The 17,378-nt window shown below is 42.0% G+C and overlaps 1 protein-coding gene across 2 annotated transcripts; it reads left to right on the top strand.

The window, feature by feature from the left end:
* The first annotated feature begins 458 nt into the window (after nt 1–458).
* Nucleotides 459–14,298, top strand: khnyn (KH and NYN domain containing). Of its 2 annotated transcripts, none has more exons than XM_040141297.1 (9): nt 459–706; nt 3,535–3,787; nt 4,837–4,971; nt 6,181–7,997; nt 8,744–8,874; nt 9,685–9,781; nt 10,385–10,492; nt 11,203–11,304; nt 11,547–14,298. In XM_040141297.1, exons 2-9 carry the CDS (start codon nt 3,572–3,574, stop codon nt 11,935–11,937), a joined length of 2,997 nt encoding a protein of 998 aa, XP_039997231.1. In that variant the 5' UTR covers nt 459–706; nt 3,535–3,571; the 3' UTR covers nt 11,938–14,298. The 2 variants fall into 2 exon arrangements, with proteins under 2 accessions (XP_039997231.1, XP_039997232.1); XM_040141298.1 differs by lacking the exon at nt 459–706 and adding an exon at nt 772–845.
* The last annotated feature ends 3,080 nt before the right edge of the window (nt 14,299–17,378 follow it).

Here is a 17,378-nt window from a genome sequence, read left to right as displayed (position 1 = left end):
CCTTTATTTCCTGTTTGCAAAAAGTCATTAAAACCAATTCTCTGATAGGCCGAACATGGACATTTATGTAAGGTTGCCGGGGGTGTTTATTAGCCATAAGTTGAATTCCATTTCAATTGAATTTATGTTTTTTTTTTTAAAAAAAGGTTTAAAAGGAACAGTGTAAAAAAAAAAAAAAAAAAAAATACCCAAGTATTTTCACATGCTGATCGTAAAACACAGACGCATTTTGAGTTTATAGGATGATTAAGGATGTTAAGAGGGTGAGACAGCGACATCATGACCTCCGCACCCAGCCAGAAGCATCCGCCCTGCCTGAGATAAGACGCGTGTGCGCGTGCGCATGCGCGCGCGTGTGTATGTGTTAGTGTGTGTCTGTGTGTGTGTGTGTGTGCGCGCGGTTTTTCTTTTTTCGTTCAGTTTCGGTTTTGTCTTCGGGCTTTCCGCCGGTGCGGTGATGTCCAGGTTCGCGGCAGCCAGCGGGCTCCGTCGTCGTCGTCGTCGTCCGCCTGCCAGCACCACCACCACCACCACCACCGGTACCGGCACCGGCAGCGGCAGCAGCACCAGCACCACCAGCGGCACCAGCAGCGGCGGCGGCAGCGGCAGCGGCGGCACCGCCGTTCAGTCTCTCCGGACAACGCTCCCTCCGAGGAGCGGATAATTCTGCGGTGTCGCACGGCATGAAATGTTGAACTTCGGACTGGTACGTGTTGTTGTTGCTTTTTTTTATTTTTTAATTTATTTATTTATTTATTTATTTCGGATTGCGGAAGACTGAAAGCGAGCCCCACTGCCTCCGTGCAGTAAACGAAACTTTGAGGGCGCAGAGCGACCGACCTCACGTAAGGCGACGACACGCAGAAAAGATGATATTTTACGCTTAGATGATTTTAAAAACGTAAACCGAACAGCAGCAGTTCTCCCCGTTGTCGACTGTTCTGTCCTGACAAGGGGAGTGTTTCTATTTCCTGCTCCGTCTCTGCTTAGACCTGTATTTACACGAGATAAATGTTTCACAATAGTGAGATAATTGCCAGATTAGATCCCAAGAGGCCGTAGTTTGGACGCCTGTAATAAAGTGTCTTGCGTTTTCTTGCGTATCAGTTTAATCTTATTAGAGATTAAACTGATTTATCTGTGCGGGGGAGTTGCAGAAGCAACAAAAAGCCCGGTGTGAGTCCGCCAAAGTAGGTGTTGTTGTCAAACAAGTCGGAAATAATATTTAGGAGCATATTAATAACAGGCTCCAATCAGAGAGGTGCACGTCAGCCTTGTTTACAGGTTTGAGTTTGCAAAGGTATGCACGTCAGGCGGTGGAAAGGTACTTGTACTCTGCTGAATTATTTCCATTATAAATCCTACCACTCTTACTAAATTATTTTGACAAGTATGGTTGCTTTTCAGATTAAGCTTTGACATTAAAAAAAAAAAAACAAAAAAAAAAAACCTAAAACAAAACAAAACGTGATAAGCCTGTAAAATACAAGGCTGTTTTGAGCGCTGGTGGTTTATGGTTCATAGTTTACGGGGATCCATATTCAAATGATGTGCAGCACTGTGCAGACGTTTCGGGCACTGAAAGTGAAATGAGGACGCTTTAAAAATAATGTCGTGGATAGTTTTTACTTATCAGTCAGCTTCATACAAAGTGCAGTAGAGAGAAAAAATAAATAAATCGGGTCAGTATTTGCTGTGACCCCCCTTTGCCTTTGAAACAGCACCGCTTCTACTCGGTACACTTGCGCACAGTTTTTCAGGTACTCGGGTCAGGCAGGTTGCTCTAGGCATCTTGGAGAACTTGCCACAGCTCCTCCGTGGACTTAGTCCGTCTCTGGGTCCTCGGTCTCCTCGTGTGATCTCAGACTGACCCCATGATGTTGGGATCAGGGCTCCGTAGGGGCCGGACCGTCTGTTGCAGGGCAGTTTCAATCGGCTGCCGGGTAAAAAACAGAACTTACAGTAAGAGCCTCAGTTCACATGAACTTTTCGTTTTTTCCTCCGCCCTCCCCCGTTCATCGTCTCACCACCCCTCAGATTCGTCTTTTATGAGGGGGCTTGACCCTTAGGTTGGTGACCACGGGACCAAACTATCAAACTTCATATAAAGCAGTTAAAAGTAGCTCCGCCTCGACCAGCCACAGCAGTAAAATGCTGCTTATGCCCCGTTGCATCAGTATTAACCGTTCAATAATGAGATGTTTGAAAATACTCAGCCTTCATTCTGCAGAATGAGAACTTTTTTTTAGAATTGAAGTACAAACATCTCATAAAAAAAGGATTTTTAATGCAGCAGTATGTTTACATTGTTGCGTTGGTACTGCAAAGTGTGAGATGTGCAGAACATTGCATACTGCACATTTTCACAGATGGAGGTATCGTGTAGAAACATATAGTGATTCTAACTTTATATACAGGGAACACTTCCGTGACAGAAGCAGGGCTGTATTACCAACTGGGGCAAAGCGGGCAACTGCAAGACCCCTCAGGTTGTCTGTGTGGCAGCTGAATTACTCACCAATTACTAATTTACTTTGGTAATGTATGTGTTAATCCAGCCACGGAGAGGCATGGAGCTAGCGTAGTATACCGACTGAACAGGGGAGGAACCTTTTCCAGAGGGCGCAGGTGTTTGATAGCGCGCACCTTCACCGCACAGATATGAAAGTACATTGGAGCGAGGGCTGGCGATGGGTGACCAAAGCCATGGCATTATTAAACAGTGTATAAAATGCAGAGTTCTTCTTTTAATACGTGCGCTGTCTGAAGGCTGAATATGCAGCGCCAGCACATTTCCTGATAATCACACTGTAACCCCACGCTTAACGCCTCATTTGACACAGAGAGAAAGACGTCGCAGTCTCACTAAAGAAAAACGAGAGGTGTCTCAGTGCATTATTACGTGCTTATTGTCATAACAATGGGGAAGAACGTGTGGCTGTGGATCTGATTCAGATTTTATTTTTTGAAGAACTCAAAATGCAACTTCAAGAGAAGTCTTTTAAGCTTGGTTTCTGGGGGCGAGGGGGGGGTTGGGGTTTCTTATACCAGTTCTACCTTGTTGATTTTAGAGCTGCAACAATCAGTCCCTTATTTGGATAATCGTCGAATTTCTTTATGCAAACTTGCCAAACACTTGTTGTTTCTATCCTCTAGAAATCGGGGATTTTTTTCCTTTTTTTTGTCATGTTAAATTACACTGCATATGTTATGGTTTTTGGACTGTTAGTCAGACAAAACAAGACATTTGGAGGTGTCACCTTACTTTGTGGGAAATTATGACGCAGCAAAACATTAAAACACATAACAACTTGGTCATATGACATTTATATGGACATTATTTCACCCGTTTTGAGAAGATAATGGCTGGAGGATGTTCCAAGACATCCGTGGATCTAAGTATACCCAAAAACCCAAGTGAGGGAAAAACTCGAGAGTATATCGTTGATCAAAATGCCAGCAGTCATACAGTTTATATTTTTGTTTATATATTTTAACATGTTTTTACAGATACATGAAATGTGTTTTTCTCAGTATGTTCGACCCTCTGCCACGGATATAAGACCAAGGGATGGACGGTGAGAGAAGTGATGGAGGAGGTGGAGGAGAACCCGAGGTGGAGGATGAGTTTGCGTGTGCTGGGATGCTCCAGGGATCTCTGACCTCGCTGCACGCCGCCGTGCAGCGGATATTCAGGGTGAGGTTTGGGATCGGGGCAAAGGATGGCAACAACGGGCAGATTTGGCTGAGACTACAAGGTCCGAGCAACAACGTGAAAGCTGCCAAAGTAAGACATATTTATATTTATAGAACACTGTTAGTCAAGAGTTGAGTCATTTCTTTGGGCAATGTTACCTAACAAGTAGTTCCCACATCACTGCAACCATTTAAAATGAACCTACTTGTTTTTCTGTCATCCTTATCCTTCGTTACTCAAACTTTCTTTTTTTTTCTTTTTAAAAGTACCTTCCGATTTTGAAGCAGTTTGTAAACCTTGGTGTGTAAAAGGTGCCGTACCGGTGAAGCCGTCTTGTTGTTACTGGTAGTTTTAGTCTACAGTTCACTTATAGAAAAGGTCGCTGTTCCTGAGAAATGACTCATCCAGGGTTTTTAAGTATTGATTAATAAGTCCCAGTTGAGTTTCAGTCCAATGCGGTCAACCCGCTAAGAGGGGAATGATTGATAACAAAAGATGAAAACGAATTCTGGAAAAATGCAAAATGAGAGTAGAAACAATAAAAAACATTAACCACATGATGGTTGGGCACGTATAGACTATGGCTTTATACACATGGAAACCATATGCAGATGTACTTCCTTTTTCCTCAGAGCCACGGACAGATTATGAGATAATGGGCCCCTGGGCGCGGATATGTAAAAAAGCCCCCCAGTTCCCCTGTAGAGGAGCAGAAGCCATACACGTACAGAGACACTAAACAATAACTGCATTTCCTTGTTCTGTTTCTCTTTGGGGTCATTGTGTCCCTTTTTTTGCATCACTCTGTGGCCGTTTTGTGTCTCCTTGCGGCCCTTTTGCATCTATTTGTTGTTGTTTTGAGTCTCTTTGTGATTGCTTGATTGACTTTGCGACAGGAAATGTTGACAGTCAATTCCAACGGACGCTCTGGCCAAGGGACCCCCTGACTCCTTGTGTCTGGAGACCCACTCAGTAATGCATCCATGCTTTGGCAGACGCACAACTGTGTTCGGCAGAGCAATATTTTAATAGATTTCCTTGTTTTCTTTAGATCTTGTCCTGTTCTATAGTGTTCTCACCTCTACTACAGTAATAGTTTAACGACACAATAATGATACTAAATATTTCCATCTTTTTAGTTGTTTGTGAAAGGAGTTGTGAACCAGGAGGAGCAGAAGGAGGTGTCCTACCCCAAGGTCCTTCACTGCATCTTCTGTGGAGCCAGAGGGCTGTTCATGGACTGCCTGATAAAAAGCACCTCAGCACATATAGTGGTAAGTGGTCGATTCGGGGTCTTTGTTTAGACTGTGTTCGTACGTGTGATCGTCAAACATACCTTACACACATCTCACACACACACACAAAAAAAAAATAAAAAAAAGATTTCCAATATTTGCAAGGGTAGACATGCTGAAACAAGGTCAAGGCTACCAAACTTGTAATTGATTTTCATTATAAGGCCCCATATAAAGTCATAATAGTTGCGTAATTTGGCAGTTCCAATGTAAAAATGTGAAACTGCAATGCTCTGAATGGGTTGAAAAAGTTTTATTTAAAAGGCCAGTTATAGAGAGAAATTGTGGCCATATTACATTAAATTAATTGGTCATTTGTAACAACTTTTGACTACTCACATCCTCCCCATTACTTCCATTGACTTGCATTCTATATATAGTATTCTGATAAATCAGCAATCACCTCTGTCCTTGTACAAATCCCCAGTAGGCACAAGCCACTGGGTACTATGACTGATGTACTAATGATAATGACTAATAATGGGATATCATGGGGTCACATTCTTGTTATTCTTGCAAGAAATTACATTATTAGTCAATATCACCATAACGTCATCAGCTATACCCCTTATGAAGTAACAGCTGCCTTGTAATTTATTACTGTGATGTTGTCACAGGGAATTTTCAATTTTTTACTAATATGTTCCGTTAGATTGCAAATATAGGACTCAGGGAAATGTGACTACTTTTTAACAACTTCCCTTTTCACTATCAGTTGCTACTTGTTACTACAAATTGCTTGGAAGTCCCTTATTAATGTATGTTCCCCCCTTTATAGAAAAAAACGCTATAATTATTAAAGGGATTTTCAGCTGGATTTAACTTATCAGTTTATTTCAAATCAGACAAGTTCCTCAAACTCTATGTATCATGTTGTTCGATAGTTTTCATGGATAGTATAAAAATGGAGGTTAGTGGTGAACCTCAGCTGAGAATATTCCAAGTACCACTATTAATATGTAATAAGGGAGTCATCTTGGGGGACATCCAATAACTACTTTTATTTCCGACTTCAGCCCTGAATGGAAAAATGCAGCCCCCTTGGATTATATCTCACGTCTCACAGGCACCTGCAGCACCAACGCAGCAGCTTGCATTGACGCAGGGTTGTCTTCTGTCTGTGCGTCCACTTGCGTTTATTAAGGCAACTAAGATTAATGTCATTCTGTTTTCCTCTCACCAAACCAGGTTGGCTCTCCAGGATTCCTGCTTATATCAGGTCTGGCGGAGCCGGTGGTGCGAGCCTACTCCCTTATTACGGACCTGGTGGACAGATATGAGGGGACACTGTCCAGACGCTCTGAGACTGGGGACAGGGGCTCAGGCGAGTCCCTGGATTCACGCCGGGCCTTCAAAATTCTGGTTGAGAAATGGGAGGACAGGCACATCCTGGATCTTCTGGTGCTTCCAGGGTCGGTGAAGGAAATCTTGTTGGATTTGGTGAAAGAATCAGGACTTGGATCAAGACCAAATCCGGTAGTAACAGACAGAAACGCCAGTTTACGCGACAAATCGGAGGATAGATGGGACAAACCCTCCGCCATTACATACACACTCCCTGAGCCTGATCGGTGGGTTGAAGGGACGACTGTAGGTTCAGGAAAAGATGCTTCAGGCAAGGACTCCTTCAAGTCTTTCTCCACATCTGCAGGCGTCAGGGTGAGAGCAGAGGGTGCTCAGGAAAGAGTTACGCAGTGTCCACAGGAGGTAGGAGAAGAGGATCAGCCAGAGCAGAGGGAAACATTAGGTACCAAACAGAAAGACGGGCTGGGGGAGGACAAAGAACAGGAGCAGCAATTGCCAACAGGAAACAAGGAGTTTTGGCTTCTTTTGAAGTTCTTCACAGCAATGGGGTACACAGAGGACGTCGTGAAACGAGTGCTTGCCCGAACAGGACCTAAGGAAGCCTCACAGATACTGGACTTGGTTCAACAGGAGCAGGATCGCAGCGACCGGGAGCAGATGCTTCGAGGTAGCCCAGACCCAAAGCATAAAGGTGGTGTTACCCTCAATAAGAGCGAAAGGAACCGCCCCTGCGAGACAGAGCACAGGGAGGATGAAACAGCAGCAGGAGGAGATAAGTTGATAGGTAGTGATGGAGAGGTGGGAGAAGCTCATGAGGGAGAAGGGGACGAAGCGACAGGATGCACAATACCCTTTGAGGGAGGTAGTATGGAGGAAACGGAGGAAGGACATGAGGAAGACTTTGTCCTGGGAGTGTTGAAGAAAGCTGCAGCAAGCTGTGGTTACACTGAACAGAAAGTAGCCAAAGTCTACAACATGTTGCCCGATCGATCCACTCACCAGCTGCTCCTGGAGCTGCAGAGAGAGGGGAGCAAAGAGACAGACGCCTTCAGGGATGGACCGAGAGAGATGGATGACGTGGTGCTGGAGAAAGCGGGACCAAAAGTTGGACCAGCAGAGGACAAAGACAAGAGAGAATTTGATGATGATGGATCGCTAGAAGTGCCAAACCTAACTCCACCTGTTGAACCAGATTTGTCTCCTTGGATTGATAAACCCACCTCGTCTCACAACGCACAGCCAAAGCAACACCAGCCTTCAAACTCACAAACTCCACACCACATCATCCTGCCTGAAGTCAAAGGACCACCCATGCGTACTTATCCCTCATCCCTAGATCCTCCACTCACCAATTTCCAAACCAACAAACAATATGACCAAACCCTCTTCCAGCCTAATCCACCCACATCAAAACAAAATCACTCAACTCACGACACCGTCTTAAATCCAAAGCCCCAGTCTTCCAGCTCTGTAAAACAAGCACTTCAAGCCCCTCAAACCCTCATCTTCACCAGGAACGACTCGTCTCCCACCAGAGCGAAGGAAAGTTGGGGTTTCGTGCCTACTCCTTCAGTGGTGGTGACAGGGGAGCAGCGTTTCCTGGAGGGGCTGCAGACGCCCTTTGACCTCCAGCTGACAGACCAGCCTGGAGACCCAAAAGTTAGGACGATCATCATCGACGGGAGCAACGTGGCCATGAGGTGGGAATTACAGCAAAGAGTGGGAAAATTGTGTTGTAAACTTTTATGTAATGTGTGCATTTTATAATACTTTCATGGATTTATTTTAATAGGGTTAATATGGGATGGACATTAAGGTTGTGTTTTTCCAATTTGCTCGGTGAGGTACATTTGAAAAAAGTGGTGTGATATGCCACAAACTACACAGCCTGTCTGATGTCTTAAAGGCGCCCTGTGGAGTTTCCTTGCAAACAAACAAAAACATTTTTACAGATTTCCTGCTGCTCATCTCGTTTCCAGGTTGTCAAAATTAATTACTCCAGCTTAGTTAATGTTGATTCATTTTGTGGCTACCGCTAAAAACTGTCCGGCTATTTCTGGCTTCTCGCCCAACACCATGTCATCAGAGATCTAAACTGAATCTTCCAGTTGTAGTTATTTATAGACAAAATGCATCACTTTATTTACAGTAGGGGAGTTTGTCCGAGAGAATAACTACGGTAACAGACACGGTTTAGAACAGCAAATGTACAAGCTTTACAAACTGGATATCAGTTGGATGCCCATAGTGTCAATATTTGTCAGAGACATGGTAGCAAAATGCATCTGTTTAGTTTTTAAGGTGCGATCTTTAACTTTGATCATACAAACTAGGTTCATAATAGCATATTTTTCAACAGGACTTTCTAAAACTGTGTTCCATATTGGTAAATGTCTGATTTTGTTAAAAAAAAAACTCTACACGTATCGTTCCCCGTTTTCCACAGTCACGGCCTGGGTCACTTCTTCTCCTGTCGAGGAATCGCTCTGGCCGTCCAGCATTTCTGGGACAGAGGCCATCGTCACATCAGCGCCCTCCTGCCACAGTGGAGACAGAAGAGCGACTCCAGGATCAAAGGTAACACTTCCTGTTCTTCATGTAGCATTTTAAACTTAACATTTCTATAATAGAAACTACAAGTATTATAATAGTTTGCATGGTGTATACACATAAAGGCTGCAACAATTCATTTACATTAGCAACTGATCTCCTGATTATTTTTTTGATTACGGTAAGCAATTTAGTTTTTTTTTTTTTTATTTACAATCACATAACACAAAGAAAACAGGAAATTCCCACATTTGACGAGCTGGAACAAGGGAGTCTTTGGCATCGATGACTAAAAAAAATCTGCTTAAACTTTTAATCAGTTATCAGAATATCTAATTATAGCTAATTATACCTCATCGACTAACGGATTGATCAACTGATCTTTTCAGTTGAAAAACACTTACAGAAACCTTTGTAATTCATACCCATTTTGTTCCTTTTCACAAATATTAGAATGTGAGCAAATTTTTCCTCAACTTTTATCTATCAATTGATTTACTATCTCCATTTAGCTTTTTGTTAAACGTTGTGAATGCTATGTAACACTCTTTCCAGTATAGTTCTTGGTGTCTCAGTTACCCTTCATAATTTCTGGAAAGTGCATATTGTGGTTTTTAAATTACATTTAAATTGAATGGTCTTCCATGCATGTGCGTGTTTGTATTTACTGGCTCGTGTGTGTGTGAGTTTCAGTGAGAGAATCATTTCCAAATCGCTGCTTATTTTTGATTCTGCGTCACATGCAGGGGGAAAACGAATCGGTGCTGGGCAAACATGTGAGTGTGTGTTTTCCCTTTAGTGCAGACTAAACCTAGTGTTGTTTGTTCTTCCTCTCAGAGCAGCACTATCTGACTAAGCTGCAGAAGCTGGGCCTGCTCTCCTACACCCCCTCCAGGGAGGTCCAGGGCAAGAGGATCAGCTCATATGACGACAGGTAGATGGAGTCCCGCCCAAAAAAGACTTGCATTAGTCAGTACATTGTGCCTGTGTTGTACTAGCAGGTGGCAGAGGTCAGAGAAGCAAGCGAATAAACAGAAAGTTACTAGTTTCGATGACTGGCTTGTGAAATCTGTGTGAAAGTGAGAACGACTCTCACCTTCCTCGGCTACTGTCAGTGTACGTACTGCTCGGGGAAGCTGGAGTTTACAAAATATAAACATACTTTACCATTTCCTACTTACAGAAAATGATACTTGTGAAGAAGGATGTCAGCTTAAGAAAGCTACAGCCAATGAAACTTCACGACACAAACTTCATAACATTTGAAACTTTTTAGCATTAAAAACAGTATTTGTCTGGTTTGTGTATGCGTTACTGTCACTTTTCCAGTGTGCACACACTACATACAAAAAAACCAACGGAGAAACATCAGTATGTTGTACGGCGTTAGTACCGGGCAGTCGTGCTGCTCTTAGCACATTCATCCATCTTTAAGACTACCACTGTGGGGCGCCAAAGTCTTAAAAAGAGTTTAGCCTTTTTTTTTTCCCGGCCAGCTTTCATATCTCTCATCCCTCTTCTCCCCTTGTTTCCACAGATTAATGCTGCAGCTTGCGCAAAAGACAGACGGCGTGATCGTAACCAATGACAATCTGAGGGACCTCTCAGATGAGTCCCCTGTGTGGAGGGACATCATCAAAAAGAGGTATAAAAAGACCGTACACCATTCAAATGTGACTGCTTCCGTAGCCTACCCTTACAGTATGTTGAATTAGGGTTGCGTTATATCAACTAGCAGAGATTTTTAGCTCTAAAATGAGTAATCTTCCATTGATTTCTGTATATTTTGGATTAGAGCTGTAACGATGAATAAGCAACTATTTTGATAAATGGTGAATCGTTTTGAGTCGTTTTTTAATAAAGAAAATATGTCATGCTACTCTGGTTTCAGCTTCTCAAACGGAATATTTTCAAAATTAGACATTTGAAGACGTTGTCCTGGGCTTTGTGAAACCGGGACTGATGCTTCTCACAATTTTCTGACATTTTGTTGACTAATTGATTGATTGAGAATATAATCTGCAGGTTAATCAATAATAACAATCCCATAGTTGCAGCCCTAGTTTAGATTGAGGATTCTGCTTGGATACTGTTGAAAAAGCCAAAAATGGTGAACATTCTACAGTTCTGCCTTCACAGTGCAATCAGAGGGATTTTCCATTTTTAGTTTGCTTTGGGTGTTGCTGGATTTAAAAAACAAACAAACAGTATCAACAGCTCCCACGGTCTTTCTTTGAATAAACACACACTTAAATAAGATATTTTAGACAGCCGAATTTTCAGTCTCCTGTATGAAAGCTGTTTAAAGGGCTAGTCCACTAATTACAGTGGCGTGATCTCATGTTGCATCCGCAGACTTCTTCAGTACACGTTTGTTGGGGATCACTTCATGGTGCCGGACGACCCTCTGGGGAGAGGGGGGCCTCACCTGGATGACTTTCTACGTTCAGAGCACAGGTATTACCACACACACAGACTTTATTTTCTTCCATCTGTACTTATAGTGCATTTGTATTTGCATATTTTAACCTCAGTCTCCCCCCATGCTTTTACTGCTGTTAGCTACCTTTATCTGCAGACTAGCTCAGAGACTTATCCAGACCTAGGATACCTTTTATGTGGTGATTATCCTTTCATAAGAAAATAACTCTACATAATGCTAAATGCTCTTTGAAATAAGTTTGTTTGCTTCCTCTCAGGACTCCTGACCAAGGAAACCACTCTTTTGCCGCTGTAGCCACCAATTTCCCTTCTTTCAAAGCTCCACGTTCCCAAACAGAGGTGCTGAACTTTCGCGACCAAACAGTCGGTGGAGGCGTGGATCCAGCGAGCAGAGGGGGCCGGGGGAAAGGGAGAGGGCATGGGAAGGGATGGGATGTGGGACACCAGCACAGGCTGCACGGAGCTGCAGGTCCTGGACTGGTGTTCAGTGCAGACAGGAATCCAGAGGAAACAATAAGCCTAAGAGAGCAGCTCTGTCAGGTTTTCCCAGGTCAGGACAACATGGTGACCCTGGTGCTGCAGTGCCACCCAGCAGAGACGGACATCAACGTGCTGTCTGATCTGATCTTGGAGCAGCAGAAGGACTAGAAATTGTTGAGTTTTAGTGTTTTCCCTGAGTTAATGCAGGCTTTTCTTATGCTGAATGTTGCCCTGGTTTAAGTGATGCAATATTATTTTTCTACAAAGCAACAACAACAAAAATACTGGCTAATTATTAGATGAGTGGTTGAACGCTCTGTTGACAGTGCAACACACATATAATTTAACTGCGATGTCCTGTATTTGAAAATAGGCTCTTTGTCTCCTGCGTTCCCTCCATTGTTTGCTCTTTCTCTCCACAGTCAACTGTCCAAATATTGTAAAAATATTTATAAAAAAAAGTCATTTATAAAATAGATTACCCATCGATGAAAAATGTTACCTCTCCCCTGTCCACTTTTCTTTGCACACATTTACGTCCCTAAAGCAAGAGGCCAGATACTGCACCAAACATGAGGTGAATCCTGCTTACTTGTTGTTACAGACATGGCTGGAACCGCACCAGCTTTACCCAGTATTAGCCCCTGTTTGACCACGTTTGTCTGCCCTATCTCAAACAACGAACCTTGACTCGTGCTCGTCCTTCAGTTGCCTTGACTCACTCTCACCAATCTGCCTCACCTCCATCCTCTCCGCCTGCATCCCTCTCTTCTCCCCATAGCATCAGCTTTGGTGGTCCTATTCAGGTGAAAAATTGGAAAATACACGAGGCTAGGAGGGACAAGTGGAGAGAGGTTCAGGGAGCTGCTAGCCGCGGCCACGAGGAGCTAAAAGGAGATAGAGGATTCGGTGCAAGAGAAACGCCACAGAATTATCCCCAGTTAGCAACTATCTGCATCGATCAGACACATTTCTGCATCCCTTGAATCAGTTATCTGCTGAAGAACTGTTGGAATGACAAAGTGTAAAATAACGATGACAATCCACCTTCTTTGTCACTTGGGACAAATAGATTATGGATAATTAAATCTGTGGTAATTAAGTATCCTACACAAAGGACTCAAAGGTTCTGTAGAGCAGACCAGGTTTTTTCAGCATTGCCAGTACTACAGGTCTAGGGAGGGGAATGTCGGTTGTTCGGTCCACCGTTTTTTGTTTCAGACTCAAGTATCTCAACATTTTGTGGGTGCCACCAACAGGTCAAAGTTTTCACTCTTCATCTGAGATATCTAAACATCTTCTCAGTGGATGGGCACAAAAGTTTGTACAGACATTCATGGTCTCCAGATGATTGATCCTACTGCCTTTGGTGATCTACTGAGGTCGACACTTCTGTTTTTTATTGAAATATCTTGACAACTAACGGATCGATTGCTGTATGTATTTGCCACACACATTCATGGTTACCAGAGGATGACTGACTTCAAAGCCCTGACTTTTCATCTGTCATCATCAGGTTAAATACTTCAATACTTCAAAACTTTATGACCAAATACTTGCAAAACTAATGGCATTCCCATGAGCCTCAGCTGTTCTCTATGTTTAGCGTTAATTAGCGAGTGTTAGCAAGCTAACAAGCTAAAATTACACATGAACATGGTAAACATTATACCTGCTAAACATCAACATGCTACTGATGCATACTGATGTTGGTATTTAGCTCGAATACAACCTCACAAACATGCTAGCAGACACGTAGTCTTATTTACTGTCTTTTTAAAAGCACAACGAATGCGTAATGACACCAGGCATCCCCCTCAGGGTTGTTTTAATGATTTGAGTTCACGGGGTCTTCCTCGGGCGACCACTAGTCTCTCGGAAAACCGGTGTGCAGCCGATATGCATTGGTTGTGTTTCTTATCATGCAGCCATGTTTATTGGGTAATTCCTTGTCCCAGTTTTGTCTTTTCCTATTGTAAGATCCATTCTTCCTGTACCGTTTGTCTTCCATGGATCAACTCGAGTTGAGAAGAGAATTATATGTGCTTAAATGTGACATTTTTTACAAGAGGATTGCTATATGTGAAAAAAAGTTCTTTTTAGAACAAGAGCAATATTTTTAATAAATATTATTTCTGCTTTACTGAATTTTTTGTAACCTGCTAAACTTCAAATTTTACTGTTTGCAGACCATCAGGTGTGAGAGGTGCCTGGGTGGTACTGAGTGTAGGTGTGGATAGTTGTGTCGATGAAATAGTGCCGTGCTGGAAAATTACTACAACAGTCCTTACAATACTCTGTACCCCCAGTTTTATGGCCTTTAAGTTATTTTGACCAGGTCTGATGTTGTAGTGATTATATAGACAGTGTCTAGATGAGGAAACCAAAAGGTTTTAGCAGGTGGGAGCTAGTGAATTTTTTACTGACATCTCTGTGACTGAAGATCAGATCCTCAATCCGGCCAGTCAAATACAATTTTTAACGTATTTCACCAATGATGAAATAAAATGATCTTGTTCGTATATTTTAAGATCTCAACAGTGAATCCCGCTGGGTATTGGTTCATTAAATCAGTTTATGAAACCAATTAAAGTATTCCTTGATGGAAAGGGTTTGAAATAAAATCTAAGTTACTGTTGGTCATTAGAGTGTTTCCATGGTACTGTGTCTCTGCAGTACCTGTTTCCGTTTTCTCTGTCCTAGAATCAGCAAATTAAAATCACCTCAACCTAGAAAACGGAAAGAACAAGACTAAAGCTACATATTCATAAAACTGTCATAAAAGCTGGAGTTTGACTGAGTGAAAAAGTGATTATAATGGGAAAAATACACTTTTACTATTTATACTTTTTAAGGGTTATTATCAACACGTGGTTTTAGTTTATTTCTCATAAAGTCACAGTCAATCAATTTAAAATGTTTGAGTACGTACAGTTAAAAAGAGATCAACTTTAATCAGAACAATATTTAGTAAATATATATTAAATCAGAGGTTCTGAACCTATAGCAGTCATGCCCCAAAACGGATAGCCTTGCCACATCAGGGCATTTTTTAAATCTTTCCAAAATGAATCAAATTCACAGACCTTTTCTCACAGCAGACATTCCAAGTTGTCACATAAATAGCAGGAAAAGCACAGGTGGAACTAGTAACACTAACAATGGCTCTGTCCCAGCAACTACTGCAGTGCAACGGAGCAGCTGATAACACTAGTTACACCAGTGTTTGACCAGTCAAAATGTCTGCTGTGAAAAAAATCCATTCAGCTTTAGTTTCACTCGGCCTTTTGGCAATTTAACCTCAGGGTAACCTCACTCAATGCTGTCAAGGCCCAAAACCACATATTATCTTCAGGTAACTTTTTTTATATGACAAATATATAAATGCGGCCTGTCAGATGTGCTTCTGATGTATTTGAGGCTGTTTATTCAGAATATAAACCTCAACTTGCCGGTCACGTCTAACTGCCCAGATGCGATGTTTAAGCAGGCAGTTGACAATAAATTTAGCTTTGAAATAAACTGGTGTTCTTGACCGCTTCCACCAGAGGTCTTACTTTACCCCTATTTATCTACAAGTGTGAGAAGAGAGTGACTATGATGCAGTTAACTCCAGTCAATAGGATTAAATTAATGTAAGTATGCAATTAATAACACATTTAACAAATGCAATTCCTTGCATAACGCTCTGTTTTGGGTGTTAAATGTTTTGAAAACTAGAAAATTAAAAATTAAAACATTCCAAGAAAGAATGTGTAATGTTATCAAATGAAAACCTCCACATGAAAAAAAGTTTGTTCCTTTGAGTTAACAGAAGTTAACAGGAGTAGCTTCCGGTTCCATCTTGTACCACGGTTTCACATTCAAACCCCCAAAGGAGGAACCTCTCTGCAGCAATTTGAGATATTGTCAGTGTTGCCTCGGGTTTTTATGGGCTCACACTGTGTTTAAGACAGAACTGGTAAAAGCTTATCGTGATGTCTTCCCCTTCACACACACGGGAATTGCCGCTGCAGATTCAAATGGCCGTAATGGCCGAATCAGCAAATAACACGTCCTCTTAGATCCCAGTGAACAGGTGAGCTCTTCAGAGAGATTTCCTGTGTTTTAGAGCAGAGTGGTCTGACCTGAATCAACGTTAATGAGCAAATGCACAATGGCATTCAATTATTTAACTCATTACTCACTCCTAAACTACCGCAAAAAACTTTATTTTGGAGTGAAATCATGTATCAACTTATTTAGCCCCTTGTGTCAGAAATACTGCTGAAGAGCAAACTAATCAATACAGCCAATTTAAATGGGATAGCATTAGTCTGAAGAGGATTCCTCTCTGGTGAGGTTTTCTCCAAAATGGCTGAAAAATATAGGAATAGGAGGATAAAGAAGCAGCTGCATGCATTCATCTGCAAAATGTTGACAATGTTCTATCTGTTGTATTTTTTTTTCTAGCATGCTTTTTTGGCTTTGACTTTTTTTTTTTTTATCTCATGGGTCCAGTGTACACAAAATGAGGATTTGTGTTTACACAGGAAAAGATGAAATTAATACACAATGACTTGTTGCTTCCCTGAACTTCACAAAGGAGGATTAAGTAGCCTCCTTCCGAGGGTAGATGCTTATTAAACCGGTTCGGTGAGTTTTGAACAATGCTGAAAATAGACAGCACATCTATTTTCGGAAACATCCTGAGCAAGACAGGCGTATGAAAGTTTCATAAAGGTGTATGAAAGAAAATAAATGCCGATCAATGTTCTTGCCCTGGGTATAATATTCAGCACGTCTAGTGACGTCTGATTCCCCTCTGGAGAACTCTAAATTAAAGTGAGAAGCAGTGGGTGGCGGCTGTAGGTCTGCTCCGTGTTTGTAACCTGAGTTACAAACGCATTTTCATATTGAACAGTGATAAAGAAGCACAGGCAGATAACAGTGTGTGCATCAAAAGGTAAATATCATGGGACAGGAGACGTTATTTACTGAAATGTTCTTTATTAGGCACGAATGACCCAAGTCTGGTATGTTTTTGCACTAAAATGATGTACTGCATGATGCAAATAGGCCCCGAATGAAATTGGAAACGATAAATTTAAAACACTGTAGCATCTCAGGAGGGTGGACATAGTGGAAAGTCTCCCAGCATGCACCGGGGCAGTGGATATATGAAAATCAGTCTCTATTTATGTCTGTCTCCGCAAAATTTCTGTTATCATTTGGGTTGATATTTTGTCTCATAGTGTTCCCTCTGTCGCTGCATTTCATTTGCTGTCCTTTCAGTCAGTATTCAGCCACAATAAAGATACTTCATACTACTGCAGACACTAATTTGTCTTTGCACGCTACAAAGACAGCGTTTCGTCAGGTGTTTGGGTCATATATCCACCTTATATCCATTTTGGATACTGGTTAACGTATGTGATGAATAATGTAGAAAGAGGGAAAGAGATGAAGAGAAAGTGAAAGCACAAGGCAAAACGTCTCTCCACTGTTTGTTTAGGTACTTGTTTTCCTTTTACCCTGCTTTTGTTTTGAAATTATATTCGCTCGGACTGGTTGGCATTCTGGCGTTTACCGGGTTAAATCCGGTTCATTCCCTTTCTTTTGTGTCTTAT

The sequence above is a fragment of the Xiphias gladius genome, chromosome 12 (assembly GCF_016859285.1).
Source record: "Xiphias gladius isolate SHS-SW01 ecotype Sanya breed wild chromosome 12, ASM1685928v1, whole genome shotgun sequence".
Lineage (NCBI taxonomy): Eukaryota > Metazoa > Chordata > Actinopteri > Istiophoriformes > Xiphiidae > Xiphias > Xiphias gladius.
The sequence above is the reverse complement of the archived record's forward strand: the minus strand, read 5'-3'. Positions and strand labels throughout refer to the sequence as shown.